The 19,998-nt window shown below is 37.7% G+C and overlaps 3 protein-coding genes across 9 annotated transcripts in view; 2 read left to right on the top strand and 1 right to left on the bottom strand.

Annotated features, from left to right (window-relative positions):
* Positions 1-8,769, top strand: part of LOC107672626 (ankyrin repeat and LEM domain-containing protein 2-like) — a 15,159-nt gene extending 6,390 nt beyond the window's left edge. For all 5 annotated transcript variants that reach the window (XM_016465906.1, XM_016465904.1, XM_016465907.1 and 2 more), the window contains 8 exons: positions 765-887; positions 965-1,037; positions 1,138-1,307; positions 1,405-1,511; positions 1,646-1,821; positions 2,856-3,684; positions 6,064-6,195; positions 6,718-8,769. In XM_016465906.1, coding sequence (XP_016321392.1) covers positions 765-887; positions 965-1,037; positions 1,138-1,307; positions 1,405-1,511; positions 1,646-1,821; positions 2,856-3,684; positions 6,064-6,195; positions 6,718-6,946 — 1,839 coding nt within the window. In that variant the 3' untranslated portion in view covers positions 6,947-8,769. The remainder of the gene's footprint in view (positions 1-764; positions 888-964; positions 1,038-1,137; positions 1,308-1,404; positions 1,512-1,645; positions 1,822-2,855; positions 3,685-6,063; positions 6,196-6,717) is intronic.
* Positions 8,770-9,256: 487 nt separating this feature from the next.
* Positions 9,257-16,460, bottom strand: LOC107672628 (serine/threonine-protein phosphatase PGAM5, mitochondrial-like). Of its 2 annotated transcripts, none has more exons than XM_016465911.1 (6): positions 16,251-16,460; positions 14,805-14,977; positions 14,570-14,695; positions 12,472-12,560; positions 11,990-12,123; positions 9,257-10,037 (listed from the first exon to the last, which is right to left on the bottom strand). In XM_016465911.1, the coding sequence occupies exons 1-6, from the start codon at positions 16,445-16,447 to the stop codon at positions 9,881-9,883; spliced, it is 876 nt and encodes a 291-aa protein (XP_016321397.1). In that variant the 5' UTR covers positions 16,448-16,460; the 3' UTR covers positions 9,257-9,880. The 2 variants fall into 2 exon arrangements, with proteins under 2 accessions (XP_016321397.1, XP_016321399.1); XM_016465913.1 differs by having other exon boundaries at positions 11,990-12,120.
* Positions 16,461-16,686: 226 nt separating this feature from the next.
* Positions 16,687-19,998, top strand: part of poli (polymerase (DNA directed) iota) — an 11,972-nt gene continuing 8,660 nt past the window's right edge. The window contains exons 1-7 of one of the 2 annotated variants that reach the window (XM_016465910.1): positions 16,687-16,761; positions 17,245-17,316; positions 17,541-17,663; positions 17,900-18,064; positions 18,790-18,933; positions 19,083-19,316; positions 19,390-19,568. In XM_016465910.1, the coding sequence (XP_016321396.1) occupies positions 17,250-17,316; positions 17,541-17,663; positions 17,900-18,064; positions 18,790-18,933; positions 19,083-19,316; positions 19,390-19,568 (912 nt within the window). In that variant the 5' untranslated portion in view covers positions 16,687-16,761; positions 17,245-17,249. Of the gene's footprint in view, positions 16,762-17,139; positions 17,317-17,540; positions 17,664-17,899; positions 18,065-18,789; positions 18,934-19,082; positions 19,317-19,389; positions 19,569-19,998 lie in introns of those variants that run through there. The other variant, XM_016465909.1, reaches the window with a different exon arrangement.

Below are 19,998 nucleotides of genomic sequence, written 5' to 3'. Positions count from 1 at the left end.
CCAGCCAATGAGATTGTCGTTTGCGCATTAGTTCCGTCTACTACAGGAAAACCCGGCAGTTCTTAAAAGCTGAAGAATTCCAAAGGTATATCGTTTACATGTAGCGCATCAATTCTGCATGTTATGTAAGACTCGCTCGCTCCTTCTGTTTGCGTGTGTGAGAGAAAGCGACGGCGAGTCGTGCGCCTTCACACTAGAGTTTACGTTACACCAAATACACAAACACAGGTGCACTGCGCATCCATTCAAATGAACTGAAAAATATCACAGATCGCTTGACGGAGAGTGAAACTCTGAAGCGCTCAGTCAGAGTGTTCTGTCAGTGAAAATATATCAGTGCTAATCATATACTCAGCCTCCAACTGAGTAAAATCTGAGAATTTATTAGCCATTGGCTAATATTAGACATCATTTAGTCGCCCAGAGTGAAGATTTAGTCGCATATGCGAGTGATTTACTCGCAATGTAGAGGGTTGCCAAATTTTTAACCTTAGGAGCAAGCATCAAGCCCTAAATTGTAGTTACGTAGTTATGTTGTAATATTTCTGTTTATAAAAATCCAACAATTCTCTATTGTTAATGTCTTAATAATGCAAGATTAATCTGAAAATAAAAGAAATCCAAAACTTTATTGTAGCCAATGTTTAGAACATCGTTTGTGTCTGGTACATTAATTTTATACCTAAAATACTGTCAAGGTAGACGGCTCACTAGGGTTTGTACAGTAATAGTGCCAACTAAATGCTCTGTCCTGTGTTTCATAGGGATTTGAGACGCCTCTCCACTTTGCATGTAAGTTTGGCTGTCCAGAGGTGGTGAACATACTCTGTTCTCATCCAGACATCGACAAGAACTGCAAGAACAAGTACAACCAGAAACCCTCTGAGGTACAACAGCTCTGATACATTAGCTTTCATGTATCTTATCTTATTTATCAGTCATCTAATGTATTCCCTTAATTTAGGTCATTTGTGATAGAATGAAAGAAAAGGGTAAAGTTCAGGAGGTCAAACGGAAGATAAATGAATATTTAGAAGGTAAGTCACAATATATAGTTTTGTATTCATTTAAATTATACTTTAAAAATGTAGATTAATTGCATTCCATATTCTAACACTCATTACTGATTGGCTACAGATCGATTGTACATCCCCTTATTGAGAGCCACCGATAACTCCTCCCAGCCTGTGATTGGTGCACCTTGGTCCCCTGAGCCAATGGAAAACCAGTCACCACGGTTACCCAGAAGCCCAAAGGATCCAGTTATGGCAGTCCGGGCCTTTGCTGGACCTTTAAATCCATCTAAAGTGAGTTTTATGTAGAATATGTAGGAGTTTTTTGCTAATATGTTTAGTATTATGTATTATGACATAATCAAATTTGTCTATACCATTGTTATTATAGGCGGATGAGTTCAGACGAGCATGGAAGACTCCTCCCAGAGAACGGGCAGACCATTTCCACAACATCCTGAAGTCTGACCCAGACCGTGGAGCTGAAAGAGTTGGCAGGTCAGTGCCAAGCTATAATTTATGGAAGCTGGTCATTACTTGTATTAAAGACAAATATTTCTTGTTTTTGGGCATTAATAGTGTGCTATTAAGCATTGATTAGAATAAGATAATGGTGTCCTGTCTGTGAGCAGAGATCTGGCCCATGAGCTCGGTCACCCCTGGGCAGAGTACTGGGATTTCCTGGATAGTTTTCTGGACCTGCAGTCAACCGAAGGCCTGAAAATGCTTGAAGAATACCTCAGTAAAAAAGACTTCAGGGAGGCTGGAGAAAATGAAACCAGAAACAGGTTTAAAACCCCATCTCCGGGTAAGACCACTGACTCTTAACAGTTTTATTCTAATATCCAAATTTTTCAGAAACCCTTTCAACTGTTGATTGATTCCAGGAAATTTTTAGAAGACAATTTCACATGGAGAATGTAATAAATTGTTCAAAAATTACAAAGACATTAATAATTTGATATTCTATTCTATTCATTAAAGATTCCTGAATAAAAATGTATCACAGCACAACTGTTTTCAACATTGATCATAATAAGAAATGTTTCTTGAGCACCATATCATCATATCAGAATGATTTCTGAAGGATCATGAGACACTGAAGACTGGAGTAATAACTGCTGAAAATTAAGCTTTGCATCACCGAGATGAATGACATTTTAAAACAATAAAAGAGAAATTGTTATTTTAAATTATAATATTTCACAATATTACTGTTTTTACTTAAAAATAAAATAAAGCCCTGGTGGTTTGTTTCAAAAACAACCCTGATCTTTTGAACGCTAATGTGTATATATATATATATTTTATTTATATACATTTATTTCTAACAAAAAAAATAAATTTCTTTAGAATTATTGGGTCAGGTGAACTCAATTTTAAGGACTTTCTTGAGACTAACTGGTCAACTAGTCATTCACGCAACCTGGTTGATTTAGAAAATACTGTATTTAATTTTGTATCCTTAATCTTCCGTAGAATGTATTCTATACTTTTGTAGGGTTTTTTTCCCCCACTGACTCTTGCTTGTAATCTTTGTCAAGGTTTATTACATCAAATACAGTCATAATGTAGTTTTACATGACCATATCTCACCTATTTTGTGACTCTTACAGTTGTTTTCTGCTGTACATTATAGATTTGTAAATGTAAGTTGTGACTGGCTTATGAGTTGTGCTTGTAAAATGATTTAATAGATAAGCAAATGTGTGCAGTTATATATTGGATACTGGGGAGGGAACTTTGTTTTGTGAATGTTAAAGTATGTCTACACTGTACACCAAACTTTTTGATTTCCAAGACCTAGGGAAATCCTTCACTCCGTGATATTTTAAATTTCAGGCAAACTGAAGAAGTTCTGTAACTCCATCTCTGTGGGGGCATTTTTGGATGAGGGTGATGATATCAGCCTGGAGGAGATCAAGAACAGGCAGAACGCTGCCCTCACAAGTATTTCTTCTGTGTGCTCCAAAGATGGCCTGCAGGGGGCGGTAGGGGGGCTTGAGTTTCACATCCTACCAGTTTCCCACAGCGCTGACCTCATAGAGGTGGCGGCGGAGCAGGATCTACTGCTCTCCAGCAGTAAAAATGGCCTGTGTGAGCAGGGCCCCGGGGACAGGACTCCAAACGGGGACAGAATGTCCCCTCGCATCTGCAGTTCATCAAATTCCTGCATTTTGTCGCCAATCTCAAACCTAATGGCTCAGTTTGAGAGGATGTCTCTGCTGGATGAGCCAGACAGGACAAACAGGGAGAGAAGAAGAAGTGGAGGGAAACGTCACAGAGACGCTCAGACCACAGAGCTCACCTCCGGACTGGGCCACCTCTCGTTGTCCTCGGAAGACGACTCTGTGTTTGATAAAGACAGGACATCAGTGTTACGAGCAGCAGAGAATGATGGATTGCAGAGAAAAAATGAAGTAGATGCGAGATCCAGTGCAAGTTCAGACGAGTACTTTCTGGCCAATGAGAGGTTAGAACCTATGAACCAACGAACTGTAGAGACTCCAGGAGGCGAGCGCACGATCTGTGCCAGATCAAAGTCCTGGGATCATGGGGGAAGAGACCTCAGCTCCTCAGGGTCTTCCAGCTCCTACAGATCACTTGACAGTTCTCAGGACTTCATACTGCGGACTCCTCCTAGAGTGACGAAAAGACTCTTCATTGAAGGGTGAGAGGAACCTATGATCACTGTGATGCTTTACTTATTTCCAGTAGTATGGCAGAGAATTTAAAATTGTGATATCTAGGCTAGTCATGGAATTTCGTAAATATTAGGCTTTTATGGTACACATATGGTACATTTTGGTGTCTCGTGACTTTATTTTAAGCATAGACCTTAGTCAGGTTAGATGCCACATTGAATTGTATGCAGATAAAACGAGGCTGTGAGGGATAGACTTACGGTCTACAATGGCACACTCAGTGTAAAGGACCAAGATCACATGCAGTTTTCATAACTCACAACTTTTAAAACTGTTTTAGGAAGTTTTTGTCCATCAAAAGTGGACAAAAGTCAGCTGAATAATGTGTATGTTGTTAAAGTAGTGGTTAGAGAGTCGGACTCGTAACCCAAAGGTTGCGGGTTTGAGTCTCGTACCGGCAGGGATTGTAGGTGGGGGGAGTGAATGTACTGCGCACCCTCCCACCTTCAATACCACGACTGAGGTGCCCTTTAGCAAGGCACCGAACCCCCAACTGCTCCCCGGGTGTGTGTTCACGGTGTGTGTGTTCACTGCTGTGTGTGTGCACTTTGGATGGGATAAATGCAGAGCACTAATTCTGAGTATGGGTCACCATACTTAGCCACATGTCACGTCACTTTTTTTTTTTTTTTTTAAACAACATTACAGTCCTTTGAACACACTGTAAGTTTATCCATCACAGTCTTGTTTTAATTCCTGTAAAAAGTTAGGTGACCGTGATTTCACCAAGTACAACATGTTCAATGGGAATTGAGAGAATAATGGAAACAGGAAAATACGGAACTCCAGTCTGTCGGTCACTCCAAAAGCAACAGGGGCATTATTCAGAAATTTTACAGCCATTTCCATTAACCCTAAAAGATAAGGTGAATGTGATTTCACCAAGTGCAACATGTTCCTGGATCAACATCCATGTTGATCCTGGAACAACATTCCAATTAACCAATCAGAATTGAGGGATAACTTTTCAGGAAATATCTGTTTTAGGCTTACGATCAGGGTTAGGTGCTTCTACACCCTTGTTAATCAGCTATCATTTCATACTGATTTTAGGAATAAATTATGGGTAGGTTTAGGGGTAGGGATTGGGTTTAGTCTATACTTTTGGACAGTAAAGATGTTGATCCAGGATCAACAAAAGATGTTGATCCAGGAACATGTCTTACTTGGCAAAATCACGGCGACCAAAAAGTTAAATATGGTGCAACCTAGGGGTGTGCGATATATATCGTCTGCTATAATATCGTAATTGTTGTTTTAACGATGTGCGATTTAACATTATCGCGTATTTTGCAAAGACCTTTCAAAACACCCCTACATAGCACGCTTACATCACGTGAAGCCTGCGAGTACTCATTTAAAGTGTGTTTTTTCACTGCATGATTCAGTCTAATAAAATGCATTTAGAATGATCACAAAATTCAAGATATGGGGACAGAAAATGTATATATTTATATAATTTCATATAGTTAATCAATATCACACAGAGAGTGTCGTTTCTTTTTCTCCAAAAATTACCATGATATTGTTTTTTTTACAACAGTTAAAAAAACAAGAAGTTAATTAAGAGACTTACGTTTTAGACACCATATGCCCTGTTTTTGCCCTATTTCGACTACAAAAATAATTACAAACACAGCCGCAACGCTGTTTTGCGTCTCTGACGGTGTTTCGTTCCTGAATGAATCAACCATTTAAATGATTCGGTTCAATCGAAATGACTCGCTTATTAACACAGTGACTTGCTGCCACCTGCTGTTTTAATTTTGCATTTAAAGTTTAAGATACCAGCACAATAGGCTAACACACTCAGCAAAATATCGTCTAATTATCGTTATCGATAAAATCCCAGAAAAAATCGATATATTATTTTTGTCAATATCGTACACCCCTTAGAACCCTTTCTAAGGTGTATTGGTCTATACGTTTTTGTAGTAAAATAGATGGTTCTAAACCTAACAGACCTCTACTGAGTGATTAATTTAAGCTAAATGTGCAACCCAGTTCTGGCACTTGTTTTTAATTTATTCATCTTATTCATTCCGTTTTTTTTTTTTTCATTTAAGTACGTTTTCTTTTTTGTATACATTTGTATGCATTTTTTTAATATAAGAAATGTTACTTGAGCACAAATGAGCATATTAGAATGATTTCTGAAGGATCATGTGACACTGAAGACTGGAGTAATGGCTGTTGAAAATTAATACAAAAATACTAACTAACCATTTGCTGTAAAAGAAAACACAAACTTTTATTTAAGGTCCTGTTCTGTACAATTTGTGGATAGTCCCAGACAATTTTTATTTTTTTGGCTTTAAACCTTCACTCTTTCCTTCTTTTTTCAGGGATTCGCCTACCAAGTTGGACAGAGAGGTTTTGTCAGCTTTAGGTGGCACAGACATTGACCCTCTGAAGTATCCCAGCATTGACAAATGGAAGAGCACAATTCAGGCATACTCCCACTTAGAAATGCAAAGGTAGGCATGTGTGTAGCTCAGTGATGAGAGATACGTTACACTACTTTTTAGTACACTACCATTCAAAAGTTTAGGGTCAGTAAGATTAAAAAAAAAAAACAACTTTTATTAGGAAATTAATATTTATTCAGAAAGCATGCATAAAATTGCTCAAAAGTAACAGTAAAGATTTATATAATGTTACAAACGATTTCTATTTTAAATAAATGCTGTTCTTTGAAACTTCTTTTGTTCCAGAGTCATGATAAAAATGTTTTATCATGGTTTCTGTAATATACTAAATATATTAAAACAGAAAAGTTATTTTAAATTGTAATAACATTACACAATATGTTATACTGAATTTTTTTTTTTTTTTATCAAATAGATGCAGTCCTGGAGAGTAGGAGACTTCTTAAAAAAAACAAAAAAACAATTTAAAAATCGTAATGACAACAATAGGCCTTTTTTTAAAGATGCCTCTTGAGAACATCTTGTGACAAATATTTATGTACACTAAGAGGTCTGTATTTATGTTTTCAGCTGGCAGACTCCTGCAGTGATCAAGAGCCATTTCAGGGCTCACTCAGTCACCCCTGGCTCTCCAGTGAGCAGTTTGATGTCCCCCGCGAGCCGCTTCAGCCCAGCTCGTCACATGTGCTCACCGGACGTCTGCAGCCCCGGACGCTACAGCCCCGCTCATTCAAACTACAGCCCTGTGAGCTACATCCAGCGTATCCGACTTAAACATTTTGGTGACGCCCCCATTTAACAAACTCTGTCCATCCCATCCAGCCCAATTTCTACCGACTAGTAACTGAAGTAACAAGCGTAACAATTAAATATGGGATGGAACGTCGCCAAGGAGCACAGTGTCATAACGGAAGCCATGAAATGCTCAAATCGGGCTCCTAGTGCCGTGCAAACGGCAGATAGGATCTCACCGTCCTTCGGTTTGTATGCTCCTAGGTTCGTAGAACACAGCTCAAATAATAATATGCACATCTCCCGGGGGTTCCTGAATCATAATATATATATATATTCGGCACTTCTGTGTATGACACCAAGTGTGTTGATCTGTGATGGTCGTATAGACTTTTTCTAACCTTTTTGTTTTGTTCTTTCTTATCTGTGTGTATGTGTGTGTGTGTGTGTGCTTGGGAGATTTATCTGTGGATTTACAAAACGGTGTCTTTAATGGAAATGAACAGTTTCCCACTTAACGCAGTCATTTAAATTGGGGGGAAAAAAGATGTCAGCATATAAACCCAGATCTAAATTAAATAATGTAGTAGTAAATTATTGAATTATTTTTGCTAGTTAACTGTCAGTAGCACAAAACGCTCATTTTAATGGTTTTTAATGTAAAAAAAGAAAAAAAGTCAACTGACTGCCAGAAGTTATTTTTATTCTTTAATTGGAGAACTGCCTTAAATTTCTAAAAGAAAAGACCAACTTCTGAATCTCAAAAGCAGGTGTTTATTCATGCTTTGTTAATAGCAGCCTTAGGTGTTGGGGGAAAAAAGCAAGAGTCCTATAATGTGAGAATATTCCCCTTTTTCATTTTTAAGTTCAAAAAATGTGATTTATCATTTCTAAGTACGCATTTGTTTGCACTTTGAATTCTTTTTGGAGTTTGACACAGTTCACCATGAACAACAGATGAGACTCGGTTTGTCGGAAAGACATGAATCTGCATAGTTTGAGCCATGCCACATTCAAGCTAATGCAAATTTGATGATGGCAAGTCAGTACTGTCTTGTTACGTTAATGTCATGATAGCTGTAAGACTTAATGATTGTGGATCCGGAGTGTTGTAAGTGCACTTTAAATGTGTTCGGAAAAAATCATTGTCCTTCATCCCATCATAAATGGCCAATATTTCAGTCTCACTGCTAGATCATGTCAATGCGATTCTCACTGGCTTCTGAAATGGATCCATTTGCCAGATTCACCCCATTCGTTTTGGAATCTAAGCTACTTGACTAGAAGCAGAAAAGCTCCAGGTAGCTCAGTTTTATGTGATGAATATCTCAAGGAATCGAGTCCAGAACATCCTCTGTGGTACTTTCAGATCATGTGATCTATTTCTTTGGTGCCCATCATTCTCCGTGTAGTGCTGGCCTGTTGATCTTTGCTTTGTAAAGCTTTAGTGCCTTTGATTATGATCTGTTTGGAAGGGCCTGTGGCTCCTCCCCAGGGTATGACAGATGCACTGACCACATACAAGCTGAATAGACCTTTTTTTCTGTTTCCTAGTGTAAAATAGAGTACAGTAGCATTGGCATATGCAGTGTCTGAATACCTCTTAAATACGATTGTAAGAGAAGAAAAAAAGGTTTACCGTTTTAGTTATTGCTAGTGTTGTATCAATGCCAGCCTTACTTTTTGTTAAATGATGCTTTGTAGTGCCAACACTGGTGAATTGAGAATGAGTTGTAGTTTATTGTTGAGAATTGACTTATTTTGTTGTCCTGGCCTTTACGTTGCATGCATTTCTAGTCCTATTTTATTACAGTATACGTTAAAGGAAAGTATTTGATGTTCTATTGACGAACGATAAATAAAGTGCACAGTCTTGTAACTTTACTGACTTTCTTTGACTGTACAAGAAAAATGTCTTTATGGAAAACTAGCAAATTTACATTTCACTGAGGTACAAAACACATTCTGATTTGTCCTATTATTTTATTTGTAAACAATAAGGTCTTTTTATTATTTCTTTAAAATAATCTTAGTCACCCCACACTTCCAAACAATAGTGTATCTAGGTAAACATTAAAAACAGCCAAGAAATGTCTGGGCCATATTTTACCAAAATAAAAAAAAGATTTTGCATAAAAGAAAAAAAAGTGTCCAATTAGGATTTTATTTATTTTTATTTACATTAATATTTGTTTAAAAAGTGCCTTTTTTGGCACAAAAGTCACAATGCTAAAATTATTTATGGTTCTAAAACAGGCATGATGTCCTAATCATATGCCTTTTTTAGTAGTAGTATTGTATTTATTTTTTTCAGGTAAAATATGACCTGGACATTTTTTTAAATCCATTATCTGAATCAAACAATGAATGATATTACTAAACTCAATGATTGTATTTTTTACTGCCATAAACAACAACATACAAACATTAACACAAGAGTCATCCTAGACCTTTCAATGGCAAGATTCTCGCCTTTTTTAGCAAACTCACACTTTGCTTCTAAAACGGTAATAAACAATTCCATGTGAACAGTGCAAATACACACCAACTGCCTCAACAAGGCCTCCAGAGTTTGCATAATGCTGCTGGGAAAAGACACCTCGTCATAAACCTAAAAAAAGTACACTTGCTGGTTAATTCCACCTTTCCATGGCTGTTATAGATCAGACAAAGCATTGGCACGGGAGTGTCTAACTGAAGAAATATCAATAATTCTTAACTTGCTTGATTTAAAAATATAAAATTATTACACTCAAGACACTTGTGGAGTAACCGATCACCACAGCAACAGATTGTAGAGTTGCAAATGAAATTTTTCACAGAAATCTTCTCTTAAATTACAGCTATGTAAGATTATTATTAAACAAGCAAGATGAGTTGGTGAATATTAAATCACATTAAAAATTTTTTTTTGTGCATCTAAAAAGGCATTTCAGAACATTTTCAGGAGAACATTTAAGGAAATATTTCGACCCTTTGCAACCCTTAACATCTGTCCATCTCAATGATCCTTCGGTTCTAGGCTGTAATGAGGCATGAAGCCCGAGTCTCCCAGCGCTCTGAGAGCCACTCGGCCGCTGGGCCGAACCGTCAGCCAGGTGATGCTGCCGTTGTTCAGGCCCATCCTCAGCCAGCCCTCTGGAGGAAACTGCAGAGCCCTGGAACAAACATTTCAATTACATTCATGCTTTTGACAGACACTTCCTTTGAAAGAGCATAACAATTACCTCAGCATGTGTCTGACGAGTCATGTGAACAAACATGGCTGAAATATTTCAAATTTACACAAATTGCAAACTAGTACAAGAATCAAGAAAATTAAGAGTCACAACCACACAATGTAACTAATAAACTAAATAAATAACAATATAATGCAATCAAGAAATATATTTATTAGCAATTAGATATTACTATTATATTTATTAGCAATTAGTCATAACCACACAATATAAGAAACTAAATTATTTAATAAAAAATAATACTTTTCATAAATGAAAATTAATTTAATACAAATATTTGGAATATATATTTTTTCTATTCTCTAAAGCTTATCTCTTGCATTAGAGGTATGTATGAGCAACAGCAATAGTGATGTTTAGCATGTTTGACCATTGATAAAAGGTTGCAAACAGTTTTTCATGAATTCCATATATTCAATATGGAAGCCCATTTCTACCACATAATATGCTTGAGAAAAATATGCTTGAGAATATGCTTAATTATGAGATAGAAGTCACATTTTTGTCACAAAATGACTTGACTATGACCTGACTGACTTTTTGTCATGATATTTTTTTCAATCTCACAATTACGATTTAGTATCTCATAATTTCAATTTACTATTATGATTTTGTCATAATTACGAATTACCAAAGCATTCTTTTTTTCCCTTATGTGGCTGAAATGGGCTTCTATGAAACTTTTGCAACCACACACACATAACAATACAAAGTGATCAGAGCATACTTACGATTACATTTGTTTTTCATGGGCAGACTGCTGTCCATGAAAATGTTTTTTAAAGGGGTCATATGATGCGATTTCAAATTTTCCTCTCTCTTTGGAGTGCTTCAAGCTGTTCATGAATAGATAAGATCCCTGAAGTTGCAAAGACTAAAGTCTCAAACCCAAAGAGATATTCTTTTTAAAAGTTAAGACACGTCCACGCCCTCCTAAAACGCCTCATTTAAACACGCCCCCACATGTCTACGTCACGATGTGGGAAGATTTGCATAATGCCGCCCAAATGTTCACGCAAAGAAAGAAGGCGTAACTTTGATTCTTGCTGTAGTATTGTAGTTGCCTCCGCCATGTCGTGAAGGCGCTGTGTGTTTCGTTGTGAAAGCGAAACTACTTTGTTAGGCCTCCAAAAGAGGACACAACTACAAATCAGTGGTTAAGTTGTATTTACAACACTGTTCCAGAACAGTTCAAACCAAATATTCGTGTGTGCAATGCATTTAATGTTTCCTGAACCTGCAATGCCGGCTGTTCTGACTCACAACCTGTAAGTATGTTTTCATATTTAAAGAATTTGCCACTGACGATTCAAACGCGATTTTTGAGCAGTGTAGAGTAGCGCTTGTTGTTTGTCGTTTCTCCGATCACAATTGCAGACAAATGGTTTTATGTTTACGCGGCGCGATACGCAACGCAACGCATATAAAGACAATATAAGTCATTATAATCCGTAATTATGTCCCCTCTGGATGCAACAAATGCCTCGTTTATAATGGGTTTTAATGTTTTTGTCTCGTCGCTCCGGCCAGACACAGCATCACAGTATAAGGGGCGTAACATTTCCGGTCACACACTTGAGGTATTCGTCCAATCACAACGCACTGGATAGCTGGCCAATCAGAGCACACCTCGCTTTTCAGAACGATGAGCTTTGTAAAAATCGGCACATTTCAGAAAGGCAGGGCATAGAGGAGAAACAATAATGTACAGTATGTGGAAAATGTGTTTTTGAACCTTAAACCGCATAAACACATTGCATTACACCAAATAATGTTCTTTTTAGCAACGTCATATGACCCCTTTAAAAGCTTCAAAGAGCACAAAAATGAAGATTAAAAAAGACTGCACTGAGTAGCAAGTGAACACAAACCTGCACACAAAATAGCGGATGACATTAGCATGACAGACGATAATCTCGTAGCTGTCCTCCTTCTGCTTGGGGTCAGCTCGGTGGATGTAGCGGCGGAACGCTGCCTCGATCCGTGCGCCGTCCTCGTGGTACTGCTGAAACCAGCACAAGACTTTCACAACCATCCACGTGAGGAGAGGAAGGACCCCACAGCCCACTCACGACCAAACCAAACCAAACTCAACATTCTCCAGCAAACATTTCAGATATCAAGCTTTAGGATGACCAGCAGGAAAACAAGAATATTTGATGCTTGTTGAAGCGATTTGAGATGGTTTCATTGTGGGTTTTGTATGCCAGCAGTAACCTTAGCAGTTCGTTCTGTTATGACTTGCGTCATCAACAGAAACTCAACACACAAAGACAATCAAAAGTGGCACCAAACGTGGGGACTAACAGACAGTGCCTTCAGATTGGTAAGTAAAGACTTTGTTTGCACTGACCGCTGCCTCAGGTTTCCAGTGCGTGACAGGTGGGACGGGCTCTATTGGTGCACCCTCTCGCAGTAAATCACAGCTTACAAGCTCCACACCTACAACAAACACATGGGTCATACGTGAAGAAAATAACCATTCTGAATCTCTACAAAGGCAACATTTTACAACATGGAACATCAATTCATAATAATTATTTTAGTACACAATACAGGAATTGTCCAAGCTAAAACTAACAGACTGAATTGAATGTTTTCGGTCAGTTCTAGGGGTGGGCAATAGTTGTAAACACGATAAACCGAAAGAAATTTAACAACTAGTAGAAATTTTGGATTATCGTCACCACCGTCATTAAAGTTTATTCTTTTCGTGCATTTTTAGACCTTTCCAGTTTCAATTTACGATTTTAAACGGCTCAAGTGTGATCGACCGCACACGCAGAAAGCCGCCTGTCACACAGCACATGAGTACTAAATTGCGTTGTTTTTTTGCCTTTTTTTTTGGCCTAAATGGTCAAATACACAGTTAGGTACAAATGGCAGCCTTAAGCCTCGTACACACCGGGACGATTATCGCGCGCGCTTATCGCCAACGTTTTTCGACGCGTCTTTTGTGTTCATACCAAGCGATTATCGCAGGCGATGAGCCGAGTGAACGTGCAAATTCACTCCCTGACATTAGATGGCGCTTAACAAAACACAGAAATACTCCGGTACACATCGAATCCTATTTGATCTGCAATTCCTCTCCATAACAACTCCCTCTTATCGAGATTTTTGTAGTCGCTGTCGCGTTTGTCATAAAGCCCTTTGTGTTCAGACACCAATGAGACCAGCAGCTCTACATTCATCTTGCCTCCATGCATCTTCTTGGTCTACTTACTTCCTCTTTGTCGTTAGGTATCAATGTGTGCTCGGCAAGACCTTTTGTGCTTGAGCGCCACCAAGTCGTGTTTTACTGTAACTTCAGCAGCTCCAGGCACGTGAACAAAAGCGCCAATCTCATTGGTCGGCCAGTTTTTAACGCGGCGCGTCAAACCAAAAAAACAAGCCCGAGGAGTTTTTAAAAAAATGACGCTTTTACGCCTCGCGTTTTGCGCATCGGTGTGCACACTCACATTGGCGCCCTTTGTTTAGTCACGAGTTAAACGTCGGCGATAATCGCGCACGATATTCGTCCCGGTGTGAACAAGCCTTTAGGGAGTATTCATATAATATTTAAAATATCTGTTTTTGCCGTGGTATTGAAATAATCAAGAATTGTGAAATTTTCATGTCATCTAAAACGTTGCCATTTTGACAACCTTATTTCTAACAAAACAACTATTGTGATACTTATATATTCCGTCGTTATCTTAAAATAATATTACACATATCGCAATATAGATTTTTGGTGATACTGCCACCCCCTAAACTCACACACAAAGGTATAAGACTCAGAATAGAGTGGACAAGTCATATTGATTTGCTTTTATGATGCTTTTTTTTTTGGTCATTTTTTAGAGCCTGACATTATCCATCCCCATTCACTTTGACTGTACGGAGGGAAATACACCCAGATGATTTTGCTGAACTTCTTTTTTGCTCCATGGAAGAAAGTGAACTTTGGAAGACATTTATTTTTCTTTGCTTTTTAATGCTATTAAAAAATAAAACTACATAAGATTTTAAATAAGATTTTTTTTTAACCTTAAGACTAAATTTGAATTTTTTTTTTTTTTTTTAAGTATCAGCAGTTCCCTAAAGGGATATAAGTAATACAGTCAAGTAAAATATGTTTGATGGACATAAGATGTGGAAGATATTTAAATGCGAGATGTAAGTTTTATTTTTGGGGTGGACTATCCCTTCAACCATCTGTTTTTCTTTATTAGTTATTACTTTTTCTTTTAATTTAATAATGCACACACTTTGACAACAAACGCACAAGTGTGTATTTTCAGAAGAGACCACAGTCATGGTTGGGTCACGCTCATGCATAGGTATTAATACATCTCAGCCATTATGCCTTGTGTGTGTCATAATGTAATTAAATTAGGTGAAGAAGAAAATGACAGGTTTAGCTGAGAGGTTTCATCCTAGATCAGCTCTTCAGAACGAGTCTGTACCTGGCAGGTATTTGCTGATGATGTTGGCTGTTTCTGCAGCTCTAGTCATGGAGGAGTGGATGAGAACGTCGTACTTCAGTCCAAGCACTGCTAATCTCTGTCCTGTATACTCAGCCTGTTCACGTCCTGCAGTGAAGACAGAAATCTGCATGTGATCTATTTGGTGGCTTAATGTAGCATCTAATGGATTAGGCTCAACACTTCTGTTATTTGATATATGCCGAGGTATCGGTACCTAAAGGTGTCAGGATCCTCTCTTTATCTCCATCTCCCTTGAGGTTGTACTGAGAGTGTCTGATCAGGAAAATGTGGCGTGTGGCTTTGGGTTTGTTGTTCTCCGCTTCTGGACTTCCATTGTCACCAGCACTCTCCTTTCTCGTCCCATTCACCATAGACGAGGGGTCACGTCTGAAAGCATCAAAAAATGTTCAAACTAGCTATTCACAGTAGGCCCAATGAACTCAATTCAGTAGCACAATTCACAAGAGTGGATTCTACAGTAAATACAAACATTAGAGCAATGTTAATTGTAGAGTTACACTGAGAGAAACCGGACGCTAAAGACAAAACTCTTCAAGACACTGCGATTCATTTCTTACCACTCAATATTCCCTCAATCCTAATATTATGTTGCAGGTCAACTTGACTTATTTCAATTTTTGACTGGTAGGAAATGCTGGTTGACCTACCTATGATGTTTTTCTAGAAATTTTGTAACTTTTCCCTCATTTAGGTTCATGAAGAAAGTATTGCAAAATATGCATACAATATTTTCTACTTATACATTTTTCTTTTATGATTATGATGTTTGGGTCAATTTGACCTGCATATTTCAGCGTTAAAGGCAGCTGCACAGACTCAAAGTAATACCATTTTTAATGTATTTGATCAGTTTCTCAACTACCCTCTGAAGACTAATTTGTTGGTGAAGTGTGATTTAACCTTAAGGGTATTTACATTTACATTCATGGCAGTTTTTATCCAAAGAAACAAATGCTGCATTGAAGGCGTACATTTTTATCGGTTAAAAAAAAGCTAAAATACTGTTTATAATATTCATGTTACAGTTTTAAAAATCACATGTTCTCATGTTTTTTTTTTTTTTTATGTGTGAGAGGTATTAATGTTACAGGTTTGCTGTTTTACTTTATTTATTTTTTGTTTTTCATACTTTCATAACTTTTGATGAATTTGATTGAATCTTGTAAATACTGAATCCCCACCATGAAAAAACTGTCTCAGATTTTGAACATAATACAAGAGTCAAGTCTATATCTGAAGCTGGAACTGTCAGTTGGCAGACACTTCCAAAAGTGCTTAGCACATTATGTAAAAAGCACTATATTACTGACAATTAACCAGGTCTAAGACTAAACCTACCTGAGTCAATGAAAGGTCACTGACACCATTTCAATCACTGCCAAATGTGGTGCGGCTTAGTGGTTCAAGACCTTATATCGAAGCCAAAGGTTGTAGGATCATAATGGTGACCCATAAATTATCACCACTGATCAAGGCATCAGACTAACACTACCATAATTGGTTTTTGGGCATGATGCCATAGCTATACCAATGGTTTTATGAACATGTACCATGGTAGTACCATAATATTCTTCGAGAAACCTTAAAATACTATGTAAATACAACAGTAGTCAATCATAAATAGGTTTCTATTGCTTACTTGTCCCAATTGCAATCCCATCCGTTCGCAGTGGGCCACGCCGGAGGCTGCGCTGCGTGCACGGCAGCCAGGGTCTCTCTGAACCGGCATCGTTCTCCGAAGTACCCGTGCTTATCTGCAGCGACCGCCGCACACACGAGCACCGCGGATCCGCCGGCGATCCCGCACGCGAGACTGATCGCTCTCCGAAACGACATGACTCAAAAGACCGGAGTCAACGGAGAGAAAACCGGCTGCTCTTCAGCGCTATGACGCACCGAGTCACTGTGCTGAGGAAGTGCCACTGTTTCCTCTTTCTCACAACGTCAAGCGAGCAATAAGCCGTTACTGGTGTCTTGTCATGACAAATATGTGGTTTTCTTTCTAAAACCATGTGTGAGAGAATGTATTTGGACTCCAGAAATAAATGGTTTAGATAAAAACTGAATTTCCAACGGCAGTCACGACTACATGTGTGAAGACAGCGACAAAAAAACATAATTTCTGAAAATAAAAGTCCCCAGCATACAAGGTAACGGTTTAGTTTATGTTGTCAGTTTTATTCTTCAATAAATTAGTTATTAAATATTTTAAATATTGGATGTTTTATTTTGCTTATTTGTCTAACTACGTTTCAAAACATTTAATTAATTACATGTTTATTTGATCATTTATATATATTTCTATATTCTGCATTATTTTATATCATTCCATTTAAGCAACTCATCCAAAAAAAAAAATCTAATAACAGGTAATTATGTAGATTTTGTATAATACGATGTATTTTTTTCTATATCATAGCATTCCATTTATTTATAAAAAAAAAAAAAAAGGTATTTCTTGAATATTTGTGTAATTTCGTTTGAGTATTTTGCTCCAGACCTGTAAGTGGCAGTATGAGCAGTGGGTTATGTTTGATTTTGGTGGCGACATGTTTTGCTGTTGATGATTAAAAGTGATATTTTATTTAGTTTGTACTTATCATATATCCACATATCTGTCTCTTGCGTTGTAGTAAATATGGACACGGACGAGGAGGGAGACAATGACTGGGATCGCAGTTTAGAGTCAGACATGCTAGAGACAGGTGGGTTTATAACTGGACGATTATGTAAACTTGAGCATAAATATGTTTTTAAAGTAATGCATGAATATTATAGTTACTCACGGTACTCATGTTTGCATAATGTGTCTAAATGCACAGCTCAGTGACAGCTGCAAAATGAATAGACTGCAACAAGGTTTGGTGAGCAGCCTCTGTCAGGGATACTGTATCTACAATAACTGTGCTTTTGTAACTTGACTTTTCAGAAGGAAGTTCCACTGACAGCATTACATCCCTATCTCAGAGAGTGATCCTGCACTTTGACCTGGACTGCTTCTATGCACAAGTGGAGATGATCCGAAATCCTGCACTCAGGAACAAACCTCTTGGTAAAACACCACAGAATATAAACTTTCACTGAGTATAAAGTTTACAACAAATACAGTATGTCCTGGTGCAGTTGTAGAGACAATACACACACAAAAAACATTAGTACAAGTTCTACAAAAAGTCATAAATGTTCTAATCAGTCAGGTAATAAAGAAATAAGTACTACTAACAAAACTCATTGCTATCCTTTTGATAAATGTAATGTCATATTCTGTCTACATCTGTGGTCTCTTAGGGATACAGCAGAAGTACTTAATTGTGACGTGTAATTATGTGGCAAGAGAGCATGGCGTGAATAAACTGATGTCAGTGACTGATGCAGTGGAGAAATGCCCACAGCTGGTGCTAGTGAAAGGAGAAGATCTCACACATTACAGAGAGATGTCCTACAAAGTCACTGGTATAATCATACATTTAAATTTTTTGTTACATTGTTTTATTATAGGTGTCTTTAAATTGTATTTGTATATTTATATATAATTATAATAACAGTGAATGTACTTTGATAATTAGATTTTAATGCTATATTTTTACACTTTTTACAGTTTATACACTACCATTCAAAAGTCTCGGGTCAGTAAGATTTTTTTTTAAAGAAATTAATACTTTTATTCAGCAAGGATGCATTAAATTAATCAAAAGTGACAGTAAAGACTTCTACAATATTATTCAAAATTCTATTTAAAATAAATGCTGTTCTTTTGGGCAGTATCAGAATTTTGAAAAAAAAAAAAGTATAACAGTTTCCACAAATTATTTTCAACATTAAAAATAATTGAAAATGTTTCTTGCGCACCACATCAGCAAATTAGAATGATTTCTGAAGGATCATCATGTGACACTGAAGACTGGAATAATGGCGGCCGAAAATTCAGCTTTGCTATCGCAGGAATAAATTAAGCTTCAAATATATATTAAAATAGAATAGAGAAGTTATGTTAAATTGTAATTGTTTCCTATTTTTGTTTTTACGGTCAAATTATAAATGCAATGATCTTACTGATCCCAGTCTTTTGAGTGTTAAATGTAATGAGTTTGTTTTAGAACTATTAAGGAGCACAATCCAAAGGTCCCTGTTTGAACTGACTATAAACCAGACTTTGACATTGACTTTATCTGCCCAAGAATTGCTGATGTCATACTGCCCACTAGTGGAAAGGCTGGGCTTTGATGAAAACTTCATGGACGTTACAGAAATGGTGGAGAGAAGACTGAAGGAGACCTGTAGTTCAGATCTCTCCTTCAACGGACACGTATACAAACATGAAAGTGAGTTGGAGCGCCACCTCAAACAAATGAAACAGTGCTGTTTCAGAACTGGACGAATTCAGTGTACTCTTTTCTTGTTGTTTAGTTTTTCATGGAAAATGGGAGAATTGCTAGAGTTTCTGCTTATAATAAATCTTGCTTATCTTCAGGGATGGCAGTTGATGAGGAGAACGCCCGACTGGCTGTCGGCTCTGTGATAGCAGCTGAGATGAGGCAGGCCATCTTCAGCACGCTGGGACTAACTGGCTGTGCTGGCATCGCTAACAACAAACTCTTAGCCAAACTAGTGTCTGGAACCTTTAAACCAAACCAGCAAACCACCCTCCTGCCTTACAGCACCGCTGAGCTCATGAGCAGCCTCACAGGACTAATCAAAGTGCCTGGTAAGATGACACATAATCTCACCCATTGCACACCGTGCTGTTTATATTCTGTAAACATTGTCTGTGTTTATAGGGATTGGTTACAAGACACGTGAGAAGCTAAAGGCTTTGGGTCTGGTCAGTGTGAGAGATCTACAGTTATATTCTCTGCCTGACCTGGTGAGGGAGTTTGGTGAAGTGACCGCTAAAAGGATTCAAAACCTCGCCTGTGGCATCGATGACTCTCCAGTCACGCCGGCAGGTCCTCCTCAGGTATTCTCCATATTTATAGATTGTTCAGGCAAATATTAAGTAGTCTTCATCAGACAGATTTAACTGCTAATGGTGTTATTATAGATTGAAAGGGCTTTTTCATACATTTTATATGCACATTTAGTCAGTTAGCAGAAACTTTAATCCTCAGGTTATCATACAAGAGCGTGAAATACCAGTATTGTTATAATGCCAGTGTCAAGAGCAAGCTAGAGGGATAAAGAAGCTCAGAAGTAAAAGTAACAATAACATGAAGAAACACTGTTACTTCAGTTTAGCTTTCTCAATTTTTAGCTAGCTCCCTTCTGAAAAGTAAAGCTGAAGAGGACTAAAATAATCTACCGTTCAAAAGTTTGGGAACAATGAGATTTTTTAAAGTTTTTGAAATATATATGTGACCCTGGAGCACAAAACCAGTCTTAAGTCACTG

Source organism: Sinocyclocheilus anshuiensis, unplaced genomic scaffold (genome assembly GCF_001515605.1).
Source record: "Sinocyclocheilus anshuiensis isolate Anshui unplaced genomic scaffold, SAMN03320099.WGS_v1.1 scaffold100, whole genome shotgun sequence".
NCBI classification, from domain to species: Eukaryota; Metazoa; Chordata; class Actinopteri; order Cypriniformes; family Cyprinidae; genus Sinocyclocheilus; species Sinocyclocheilus anshuiensis.
Note: the sequence above shows the minus strand (reverse complement) of the source record. Positions and strands in the feature narration are given on the sequence as shown.

What these genes read in the sequence shown, in the direction of transcription:
- LOC107672628 (XM_016465911.1), bottom strand. Translation starts at nt 16,447, where the DNA reads ATGTCGTTTCGGAGAGCGATCAGTCTCGCGTGCGGGATCGCCGGCGGA. An exon ending in GAGGATCCTGACACCTTTAG is followed by an intron (nt 14,696 to 14,804) that starts GTACCGATACCT and finishes TCTTCACTGCAG; the next exon opens with GACGTGAACAGGCTGAGTAT. An exon ending in ACTGGAAACCTGAGGCAGCG is followed by an intron (nt 12,124 to 12,471) that starts GTCAGTGCAAAC and finishes TGCTGGTTTCAG; the next exon opens with CAGTACCACGAGGACGGCGC.